At 39.2% G+C, this 12,675-nt stretch overlaps 1 protein-coding gene across 6 annotated transcripts in view; it reads right to left on the bottom strand.

The window, feature by feature from the left end:
* cep126 (centrosomal protein 126) overlaps positions 1-9,784 on the bottom strand; it is a 75,710-nt gene extending 65,926 nt beyond the window's left edge. For all 6 annotated transcript variants that reach the window (XM_043691111.1, XM_043691112.1, XM_043691114.1 and 3 more), the window contains exon 1: positions 9,586-9,784. In XM_043691111.1, coding sequence (XP_043547046.1) covers positions 9,586-9,693 — 108 coding nt within the window. In that variant the 5' untranslated portion in view covers positions 9,694-9,784. The remainder of the gene's footprint in view (positions 1-9,585) is intronic.
* Positions 9,785-12,675: the final 2,891 nt, after the last annotated feature.

The following is a 12,675-nucleotide window of genomic DNA, read 5'->3' as shown; positions in this document are numbered from 1 at the left end:
AGACACACTGCAGCTCAACCCCCCTAGACACACTGCAGCTCACCCCCCAGACACACTGCAGCTCAACCTCCCTAGACACACTGCAGTTCAACCTCCCTAGACACACTGCAACTCAATCCCCCCAGACACACTGCAACTCAACCCCCCTAGACACACTGCAACTCAACCCTGACACACCGTTGCTTACAGTAAATACACTGCATGTGTAGCAACCAGACAGCCACAGCTCAAACTCTGAGAGCAGTATTTCCCACTGAAGTCCATGGTTGCCTGTGTCCCAGCATAGTACAGGTCATTCTGCTATAACGCAACAGTTGTGTTCTACTACGACCTCGCACTATAGAAAATCATGCAATGGAAAACAGCTGGAGAAAATTGCACTGTTGAAGGTCCCTCATAGAAAATCACTTGACCCATTCAGTTGAAAATTTACATTAATATAATGACATTCACAATTTGGCCAATCTAATTATAGCCAATTTGCACTGACGAAATGTGTGTTATAGCTGAAGGCTCTATAAGACAAAGGCAGCATCCATATCAGTGCAGGTGATTGGTTATGATCAGCCATCCATCAGGATGATTTTGGTCTGGGACTCCATGCCCCTACTGTTTGTGAAGTGTGTCATGATCAGTTCTGTGCTCCCACAGCAGTCTATCCTGGCAGTGTAAGTCTAAAGTGGAAATGTACATTGCCCAGTCAGTCAAGGGTCTGGGCACTTCTCATGTAGGACTGCCTGGTTAGGTCACTCAAGGGGACGCATTACAATCTGTCAGATCTGTCAACAAAAACTAGGAGACAAGTAATTGGACAGGGAGTAAGTGCAAGGACAGCAGTTCTCATGGGAAGGAAACATAATAAGTTAGTCTTTGAGAGTGGGGGTTGACTGAAGGCTGGGGCAAAGTGGGTGGGTGACAATTGTGAAGTGGCTAGGGTAGAGGCTGCAAACCACTGGCTGAGGAGAGCTCATTATCATATTACATTAAGTTGAAAATTCGAAGTGTGCACTGAGTGGGATTGGGGTGGGGATAAATGATTCGACATGTGAGGGAGGGGCTGCAGAATCCACTCATGATAGGGTTTCTAAAAGGATAGAATATTGCATACAGAATCATGTAGTGTACATGACAGAGAGCTGCAAGGTCCCTATTCCCTGGCCAGCCTATAGCATTGCCCCGTGTTACATTTTCCTGCCCTAGATACTGCTGGGTAACTCATTAATAACTCCATTTTTGGGCACTAAGGCTGCAAAACAATACGCATGCATTATAGTGGGTACACTGTATCTTTAATCCGTATTTCTACCAATCAAGCAAAGCTGTTAGTGTTAAATTTAAATTTTGAGTGTTGCCTTTGCATTTCTCATAACTCTTGTGTTCAAACTGTAGTCTATCCTATCAAGGGTAAAAGATTACACATGTCAAGTGCTGGAGATTAATCACAGTGTTTTATACGAAATAAACTCTCTGTCAATAAATGAGTGGAATGTGGTTCACTGATTCACTGTAAAACAATTTAACCACTGCTTCGCAGATCTTTCAATTAAGTGACGGTCCAACTCCCCTCATTCAACATCATGAGGGGTTTGTCAGGGGAGATGGGGAAGAAGATGTTTAAGTGACAGAAAATTCTGAAACCAGAGGGCACAGATTTAAGATACTTCGGATATTGGGAGTTTATTTTTACCAATGCATTCTTAGGGTCTGGAATCTACCAACTGGAAGGGTAGTGGGAGGAGATTTTTAAAAAAAAGAGATCTACAGCCTGGCAATCTTAAAATGACCCATTTATTCCTATTCTCTTTCTGATTAACCAGTTCTTATTCCATGCTAGTAAATTTTCCTCAATCCCTAATTTTGTGGGTAATGTTTTGCATGTATTTGAAAATCCAAGTACACTACTGCTGCTTGCTTCCCTTATTTACACCTGCTAGTTACAACCTGAAATCCATTTTGATATATCCAAATCAAACTGTGATTCTTCAAGTGCACTGTCACCATGTTGCATGTAACAGACCCGGTCAGTTAGTGACTTGATGGCAAGGCTAGTCCCATTTCAGGTCCACAATGAAACCCTTTCCTTCAATACACAAAAACTGTAATGAGGTCTGGAGCAAAGTGCTCCTGGAAACATCAAAATTGAGTCTTGATAAGTAGTTTATTAGTAACTATCACTTGACTATGATTCCTTCAATTAGTTGAGAATAGTGATGGAATGGGAACTGGTCAATTGGACTAGTTTTGCTTTTCTTAAATGGGGCATGTTTGGGCAATTTTTCACTTTTTCAAGATGATACTAGTCTTGCAGCTGTAGTATATTAGCTTAGCTAGAGGAGAATTACTTCTTTTGGGAAAACAAGACTTCAGTGTTACAACTGGGCTGTTATCAGGACATGTTAAATCCAGCATGTTTAACAATTCCTTGACATTATGTAGAGTGAATCAAAAAATCTGAAGACTTTGGAATGCTGAATGTTGTAATATCAATTTAAGAAAATATGCAATTAGTGTACATGTCAAGTGCAGAACCAGGATGTGACCAGCAGGTTGTGTCTCTATACTGTTGGTGGTGGCTGTTCTGTGTTTTGAATCCCTCGACCACATATTTGTTGAACTCTCCTGTAATATGATTTCTAGACTTCAAATAATTTTAACTTTCACAGCACCATACCAGGCTTTTCCTCAGAGTGGTATGTAAACTAAGAGTTTGCACAAGTTCCTTTGTAGTCACCTTTGAAATTTGTGTTTCAGTTTTAAAATAACGAGCATTACTTTGTGTTTTTGACAAAATAAAAGGTAAGTTTATTAGACATCTATTGCTGAAAGGTAATCTGTAGGTAATCTAAGCTAAATATATAGATGAAAATAAGATGAGTCTCAAATTTGTTGCAGGCCTGGCTAGATTGAAAGTTATCTTTCTGAAGCGAAGTCATCAAGATCTGAAGTCAGGTTGAGCCCTAACAATCATTTCTGTAATTGAATGGTTGGAGGTTGCTCCCAAAGGTGGTTCCATCAGAATAGATTCTGGAAGTGAGTGAAAGCTCCTATGTTCCACTTTTATAACATAGCAGGTTCCAGTTATTGGTATCCTGGTTCATTACAATAGTTCTTCAATTGGTTTGCTCTGGATGCCTCCCTTTGGCTCCTTGTTATAAGTACTTCTGTATCAAGATCTCTCTTTCATGAAGTTCAGATTGTTTCTGTCCCCAGCCAGCTTTTACAGTAATCACACAAAATAGCTGCAAATGTTAACTATGATGAATTATTGTTTCACAAAGCAAAGTCAATTGTGCTGAAATTCCTATTCTTATCTCCTATTTCACACGACAGCAGCTTTAAGTCCTCACATCTTTTTGAGGGGTTAATGAACAGGTGGAATCCTTGGATACTTAATGACACTTTTTGATATGCTTTGGCTGCAGTTGAATCCACAAGAGAAGTCATGTCGCTTTTGGAAACCATTTTACCAGACTACATTCCTTGCATCCATTTCAAAAACAGAGTAGGTTTCTTTACAATGTCTAATTACACGGATTAGGCAAACAAACCTCAATTTGTTGGAAATTGGGGTCTCTTTTTAAAACTTAATTTTTCAAGTATTTCCTGTGTAGCATGAAACCTCCTGTAACTGTCTGCCTTACAGCAGTTACTTGCCTTCCCAAACATAAATAAGTTTAAATGAGGATAAAAAAAAGTATGATAAAGGTTACAAGAAGGTTGAGAGTTATATTACTGAGGTCAGATTTAGCTGCATAACATGTCCCCTCTTATGTGTAGTGTTTAGAAAATAAAAGTATTTGCCACAAGGAAAAATTAAAATAGACTTGTCAAGGTCGGGGGGGGTTATTATTCTGATGTCATGAGTAGCTGTTCCCTACTCATTATATAAAAAAGATTCAAACTACTGATTGGCACAGCCTGTATTGCTTACCCGCAAAATAGGGTTTATCAACAAGTGTTCAGAGTCACAAGATCATTCTCGTTCAGGAGGATTCAATCTGTTACCATTCAAGTACTTTTCTCTCTAATTAATTAACATCTATGGTGCTAAATGACATAGCGTCGGATGGTGTGGAGTCTGTGTGGGCGGAATTGAGGAACCACAAAGGCAAAAAAACCATAATGGGAGTTATGTACAGACCTCCTAACAGTGGTCAGGACCAGGTGTGCAACATGTACCGAAAAATAGAGAAGGCATGTCAGAAAGGTAAGGTCACAGTGATCATGGGAGACTTCAATATGCAGGTGGACTGGGTAAACAATGTTGCCAGTGGATCCAAAGAAAGGGAATTCATGGAATGCTTACAGGATGGCTTTTTGGAACAGCTTGTCATGGAGCCCACAACAGGCTATTCTGGACCTAGTGCTATGTAATGAACCAGACTTTATAAAAAATCTTAAAGTAAGGGAACACTTAGGAAGCAGCGATCATAATATGGTAGAGTTCAGTCTGCAGTTTGAAAGAGAGAAGGCAAAATCGGATGTAATGGTGTTACAGTTAAATAAAGGTAATTATGAGGGCATGAGAGAGGAACTGACGAAAATAGACTGGAAGCAGAGCCTAGCAGGGAAGACAGTAGAGCAAAAATGGCAGGAGTTTGTGGATAAAATTGAGGACACTGTACAGAAGTTCATCCCCAAGAAAAGAAAGATTATCCGGGGAGGGCTTAGACAGCCATGGCTGACAAAGTAAGTCAGGAAATCTATCAAAGAGAAAGAGAGAGCCTATAAAGTGGCCACTGGGAAATCAAAAGATTGGGAAGGCTACAAAAACAAACAGAGGATAACAAAGAGAGAAATAAGGAAGGAGGGGATCAAATATGAAGGTAGGCTAGCTAGTAATATTAGAAATGATAGTAAAGGTTTCTTTCAATACATAAGAAACAAACGACAGGCAAGAGTAGACATTGGGCCACTTCAAACTGATGCTGGAAACCTAGTGATGGGAGATAAGGAAATAGCAGGAGAACTTAATAAGTACTTTGTGTCAGTCTTCACAGTGGAAGACTGGAGTAATATCCCAACAATTAAAGGGAGTCAGGGGGCTGAGTTGAGTATGGTTGCCATTACAAAAGAGAAAGTGCTAGAAAACCTAAAGGTCTTAAAATTGATAAATCTCCTGGCCCCGATGGGCTACATCCTAGAGTTCTGAGGGAGGTGGCTGAGTAAATAGCGGAGCCGTTGGTTGAGATCTTTCAAAAGTCACTGGAGTCCGGGAAAGTCACAGATGATTGGAAGATCGCTGTTGTAACCCCCTTGTTCAAGAAAGGATCAAGGCAAAAGATGGAAAATTATAGGCCAATTAGCCTAACTCGGTTGTTGGTAAAATTCTAGAATCCATCATTAAGGATGAGGTTTCTAAATTCTTGGAAGAGCAGGGTCGGATTAGAACAAGTCAACATGGATTTAATAATGGGAGGTCGTGCCTGACAAACCTGTTGGAGTTCTTTGAAGAGGTGACAAGTAGGTTAGACCGGGAAAACCCAGTGGATGTGGTCTACCTAGACTACCTAGACTTCCAAAAGGCCTTTGATAAGGTGCCACACGGGAGGCTGCTGAGCAAGGTGAGTGCCCATGGTGTTCGAGGTGAGCTACTGGTATGGATAGAGGATTGGCTGTCTGACAGAAGGCAGAGAGTTGGGATAAAAGGTTCTTTTTCGGAATGGCAGCCGGTGACAAAGTTAGGTGGACAGGCAGTAGTACTGAGGAAGTGGGGAGGCTGCAGAAGCATCTAGACAGTTTGGAGGAGTGGTCCAGGAAATGGTTGATGGAATTCAATGTGAGCAAATGCGAGCTCTTGTACTTTGGGAAAAAGAATAGAAGCATGGATTACTTTCTAAACGGTGAGAAAATTCGTAAAGCCAAAGTACAGAGGGATCTGGGAGTGCTAGTCGAGGATTCTCTAAAGGCAAACATGCAGGTTGAGCCCGTGATTAAGAAAGCGAATGCAATGTTGTCAATTATCTCAAGGGGGTTGGAATATAAAAGCACTGTTGTGCTACTGAGACTTTATAAAGCTCTGGTTAGGCCCCATTTGGAGTACTGTGTCCAATTTTGGTCCCCATACCTCAGGGAGGACATACTGGCACTGGAGCGTGTCCAGCGGAGATTCACACGGATGATCCCTGGAATGATAGGTCTAACATACGAGGAATGGCTGAGGATCCTGGTATTGTATTAATTGGAGTTTAGAAGATTAAGGGGAGATCTAATAGAAACTTACAAGATAATACATGGCTTGGAAAGGGTGGACGCTAGGAAATTGTTTCCATTAGGCGAGGAGACTAGGACCCGTGGACACAGCCTTAGAATCAGAGGGGGTAAATTCAGAACAGAAATGCGGAGACATTTCTTCAGCCAGAGAGTGATGGGCCTGTGGAATTCATTGCCACAGAGTGCAGTGGAGGCCAGGACGCTAATTGTCTTCAAGGCAGAAATTGATAAATTCTTGATGTCACAAGGAATTAAGGGCTACAGGGAGAATGCGGGTAAGTGGAGTTGAAATGCCCATCAGCCATGATTGAATGGCGGAGTGGACTCGATGGGCTGAATGGCCTTACTTCCGCTCCTATGTCTTATGGTCTTATCCCATATCTAAACTGCTTCCTAGCAAATTTAATAAACTACCTAAAAGTTCTTTACAAATGGCTGACTGCCTATGTTTGGTAACATTGGTCCTGAACCCCAAAATCTAACAAAACCTGCGTATGATTGAAGAATTTGAGTTAAAAGTTTCAGAGAGTTGACTGAAGAGATTTATAAGAATGGTTCTAGGGATAAGAACCTTTTTTATTGTGAGGATAGACTGGAGAGATTAGGACTGCTCTCCTTCGACTGGAGAAGGCTAAGGGAAGCTCTGATGAAAATTTCCATAATCACGAGAGATCTGGATACAGAGGATAGGGAGAAACTGTTCTGTTCTGAGACTGAAAAGGCACAGATTTAAAAGGATTAATAAAGATAGCAAATTTGATATGTGAATTTTTTTTCACACAATAAGTGGCTTAGAACCTGGAATGCACTGCCTGGATGTGTAGTGCAGGCAACTTTAATTGAGGTATTCAAGACAGCATTGGATGACTGAATAGAAACAGTGTGAAGGGGTATGTAGAAATGGAAGGAGAATTGCACAAAGTCATTGTGTTCATTTGGAGAACTAGTGAAGGCATAACGAGTCAGTAGCCCCCTCTTCATATAATGTCTGCGATTCTGTAAAGAAGCTAGAAACCCAATGGCAGTGGCATGAGTCTAAAGACAAGTGTTGGAGAACAGAGGGACCTTGGGGTGCAGGTACATAATTCTTTGCTGTTTGCGTCACATATAAACAGGGTGGTTAAAAAGGCGCTTGGCATGCTTGCCTTCATTGCTCAGTCTTTTGAGTATTGATGCATCAGTTAAAAATTCTATAATCATCTTTGATTCAGGCAGCAAACATCCAGGGTTATTATCATATGTACACTTATATTTAAGTATGAATTTAATAAATTTTATCCATCTTTTTAAAAACCAGAATACACAGAAGATGCTTATATCTCAACTCATTTTTCAACCCTTACTTGGTCGGCCAAATATTCCATCTCCCACATTATGTTGAAGAAAGGTCTCTGGAATATATTGAACTTTGTCCCTACTTTGCCAATGACATCTCCCAAATGGTCACCATTAATGAGAAGATCCAACAATCTATCAGCTGCACTAGCTCAGCTTTCCACAGCCTGCTGTAACCAATGTTTGGTAACAAAGATCTCCAGAAGTCAACTGAAGTCCCAATGCACAAAGCAGTTGTTGTCACCACAGTGCCTGGCTGCAAAGAGGCACTGGCTGTATCAGTCATGCAGAAAAGTACAAACAAAATTCTATCACTAATTCTCCTGCCACATCCACATCAAGAGGTCTGTCAAAGAGGGGCAAGTGTCCTTTCTGGAGCATAGTCCACAAACATGTAGGCAAGACTCTGCAAAATTAACTTTAATGAGCTGGTTAATTTGGCTAAATCACCTTGCCTGCCAAGTCTTGTTCTCTCAATTCTTAAATGGTCAATGTTCCAGAAAAAGAACTTCAAAGACACTTGGAATTTTAAATTAAAGTGTGGTAGCATTGACATTAACAACTGCTCTTAGTGGTCAATGCAACAAGTTGGATAGAGCTCTTAAGGATAGTGGAATCAAGGGTTATGGGGATAAGGCAGGAACAGGATACTGATTGAGGATGATCAGCCATGATCATAATGAATGGTGGTGCTGGTTCAAAGGGCAGAGTGGCCTACTCCTGCACCTATTGTCTATTAACTTATCCATCAAACTGCACCATTTTTTGGGTTCCAATGTCACAACGATAAGGCGGAGTGACCACAGAGAAGAAAGAAAAGAAAGTGAATCCTGCCCCATGGGAAATCACATTCCCAAAGATCTGTGAAGTTGACAGTCTGCTCAGTTACATGAAGTTCTACGACAGATCCTTGTAACCTCGAGTAGATGTCATCCTTGAATTGAGGGACAGGTGATGTCAGGCAGGTACAAGCTGGGAACCAGTTAAGATGTGAAGTTAGATAGAAAGGACTGAATAGAGGGAGTGAGGATGATTAGGATGCAACATTTATGATTAAAATGTTATTGCATGCATTCAAAAGCGAAAGTTTCTTCAGATACAACCAACATTCTATCCAAGTTGTGCAGCTGTGCTTGCAGCTGTTCCAAGATTCTACACCTGACGATCAGTGTTGGCACATTGATCCCTGCATTGCCATCCAGTTGTGTAAGTTCAAGCTGAGCATGGTAAGAAACTTAAAGGCAATGCTGGATGTGACTACTCTTCCAAGTTTCTGGTTAACCTTATACCCCTTTGTGAAGACCTCACTCCTTCTACCATTGTGAATAAAGTTCCCAAAATCCCTACAACACTGTAATTTTTTTGACGATTGTTAAAAGCATTTGATTGTATTCTTACATACCCGTGACTTATTTCACTCTTCTTTCCCTTGACCCCTTTACTCTTACATATAGAAGAAGCCACAAGTATCTTGTTCTTAACATGAAGTTATATACATTTACAATCATTAATATGGGCGGCACGGTGGCACAGTGGTTAGCACTGCTGCCTCACAGCGCCAGAGACCCGGGTTCATTTCCCGCCTCAGGCGACTGACTGTGTGGAGTTTGCACGTTCTCCCCGTGTCTGCGTGGGTTTCCTCCGGGTGCTCTGGTTTCCTCCCACAGTCCAAAGATGTGCAGGTCAGGTGAATTGGCCATGCTAAATTGCCCATAGTGTTAGGTAAGGGGTAAATGTAGGGGTATGGGTGGGTTGCGCTTTGGCGGGGCGGTGTGGACTTGTTGGGCCGAAGGGCCCGTTTCCACACTGTAAGTAATCTAATCTAATCTAATTATTGTTCATATCTAAATCCACTTTATAATATAAACAATAGACAATAAAAAACCTAATAAAATGCATATCAAACAGAAGTTTTATTAATTTATGTTTGGATAAAATAGCATTTATTCTGGAAGATGCTGATTTTAGAATTCCTAATTCATATGTAAAAATGCTCACTAGAGAAAATGAGAAAGGTTGTTGTAACTTTTACACCACCTGTAAACTATTCAGTTGTTGCTCTCCCAGGAGACGTTGTGTCTCTTCCAACTCCTGCTGGAAGCGTAAGCGGCTGTTTTGCAGATCTGCCCCACTCCTCTCTTGCATAAGCTTGGCATAAGCTTTAGCTTCTAAAAGTTGTTGTTGATAGTGTGAACCGTTTTTAGTCTCATGAGTTGATAGATTCAGAAGTGAATCAGTGGTCCTGAGAATGCAATTCCAAGAAATAATGTCCAATTATCAGTGATTTTTTTTATTGTGTGAAGGATCTGCCTTATTCACAACACCACATCAAAGTTTTAGTTAAACATATAAGACAAAAGTATTCAATATTGTCAACAAAACCTTAGTAGAAATGGATACAATAAAAAAAACTCACTAAATGTTGTGGTAACACATTCCTAACTTATCAAAACAAATGAGATATTTGGGACCAGAAAGTATAACTTCAAGATGTGGATTTCTAGTTAAGCATCCCTGATGAAATTATACCACACTCTTTAAACCTGCTCCTACTGACAAAAACATATGGCCTCATACACTGTACTGATCAGTGAGAAACTGACTAACATTATAGATGTGTTGTACAGCAAAAACAAAAATTCTATAACATAGCGAAAGTACTTTAAAAGATTCAAAGAGCAAAAGGAAAGATAATTTCCACTACCCAAATAGACAAAAACTACATGTAACATGTAGCTAAGTCTATCTTTTTTAAAAAACACACTTAGGTAAGAAGGGAACTTAAAGATTAAATTACTGGGATTAGAGTTTCCTAAAGGAAAAATTCATTTACAGAGACATTTTCGCTAAATAGTCTACGTCTGTGGAGTAACTGAGAGTCTACTTCTATAACACGTGAAAATTTAATGGAGAAACACTAAATTTAAACTATATTTAAAAACTGAAAGCTGCAGAAAAACCATTAAGCTTCACAGACTAAAGGAATATAAATATTTAAATGTGTCCTTATAATCTTTATTTCCATTAAAAGCCACATATTCACCAATTTAACTTTTTACCACTAAACCAAACTCATTAAAGGCATTGGATGGGACTCTGGTATATATTGATAGGCTGTAGGGAAATCTAGTAATAAAATTATTTCTTAACCTGATCTTAAATTACTTTCTTGAATTGGCATTTATAATTTACGTATTTTGATGGATTTAGAACTTAGAATATGTGTTCTATTTAATAAGGAACACTCAAGATCTTACCCTTTGTTAACTGTGGGTTTTGTAACAACAGGCGATAAAGATGCTGACCCACAAGATGAACTTTGAATCTGTTCAAGAGCTTCCTCTAATCGAGTGGCACGTTTTCTTTGACCTGAACAAATAAAAAAAAGAGCCAATTAATGTAAATTTATAAATATATTTATACTTTTATAAATAGAATTACAAGCATGCTCAAGGTAAATTTGAGGATATGTTGCTTGCTAAAAGGGTGTCTGGATCATTGATTTAATGTGACTGAATAAAGGAAATGTCATTTTCATTACATAGAAATCTTGGATTTTTACTGATTTGAGGACTGAATTCCACAACTCTATCAATTGTTTTGTGAGAAGATAAACTCATAACTTAATTTTAAGCATAAGTCACTCAGCTAATTGTATTGCATTTTTCCCTCAATAGTATTAACGTTAGAATTTAAGAGAGACAGTATGCAAAATATGTCAGATGGAGAATAAAGTTTAAAACTTCTGGATGTATCGGATGTGATTGGCTATACCCGAGAGAATCTGTGCTTTGGCTGCAGAGTGTGCAATCCTGAACTGTGTAATTCCAGGAGGTGGCTCAATACTTGTGTGTGGGGGTGCTGGGATGAACTGGGATGGACAAAGTCAGGAGTCATATGACACTAGACGATAGTCCAAAATGTTTATTTGAAATCACAACCTTTTGGAGTGCTGCTCCATCGTCAGGTGGAGGTGATGTAACTTCACCTGATGAAGGAGCAGTGCTCAGAAAGCTTGTGATTTCAAACAAAACTGTTGGCTTATAACCTGGTGTTGTGAGACTTCTGACTTGATTCAATATCTTTGTAGCAGAGGGGACTAATAGGATTTTGTAGCAATGGATCTTGGTTTTGGAAATATTGGTTTTGGAGGTCTGGTGCCTCTGCTGCATGTGGAGGGTACCCTATCATCCAGTTCTACTGTGGAAGAGGAACCTGGATTTCATAGCAATGGAATGGACTCATTATTATCAGCAAGGCACATACAGGCAACGTTGGTGAAGTGGGGCATTGGAGACACTCCCAGATCTGGCAAACATTGGTTTGTAATTTCTAAGAGATTATTAGCAAATAATAAATAATAGAAAATGATTGTCTTCTGTATCTCTCTCTCTCTCTCTCTCTGCCCCATAGGATTCATAAAATTAGAATCTTTACATATTTTATCTGCAAAACAAAGATGAAAACAAAGTTATTTTGTATGGTTCCAAAATTACACATTATTTATCTAAAACAATTATTGCATTGGGGTGAGGAAATAAATCCTGTGTTTTCTTTCTCATGTGAATAGGATGTTTGAGTTTACAGAATATTTTATGGTTCAAATAGCAATGCCGTGTACCAACAAGTGTAAAATCAGTACTGTATAACAATTTTCCTTTTTTAACTGAAACATACTGTTGTTTAAAAAGACATACATTAAACGTTGCTTCAATAATTCTTCTAAAATTGAATTTGTTCCTATTTTCAAATAATTTTTCAATGTCATAAATTTAAATTGTTACAGTTTAGGTGTGAAACACTTTGTTTTTGCAATCTGGGAGATACGGTGGTGAAAATAGAATGCACCTTCAGCTTGCTTAGTGCTCTTTTTAATTGCAAGCCTGGGCTTTCAGGATGGGCAAAAACCTTCAAAATATAAACTTAATAAAATATATTAACCAATGCAAAACAGCTCCACTAATTAGTTTAATAGTATATTTCAAAACAAGTACTTTATTAACATTAAAACTTAATTTTTGGATGTTAGAGATTTCCATTTCTAAGAAAATTATATACTATTTTTTACTTTGGAAAGGATTCGTTAAGAAGGATTGTGCTCAAAGAATATCTTAAAGAACTGTGAGG

This window comes from Chiloscyllium plagiosum, chromosome 6 (assembly GCF_004010195.1).
Source record: "Chiloscyllium plagiosum isolate BGI_BamShark_2017 chromosome 6, ASM401019v2, whole genome shotgun sequence".
NCBI classification, from domain to species: domain Eukaryota; kingdom Metazoa; phylum Chordata; class Chondrichthyes; order Orectolobiformes; family Hemiscylliidae; genus Chiloscyllium; species Chiloscyllium plagiosum.
This window is presented reverse-complemented; position numbering and strand designations above follow the sequence as displayed.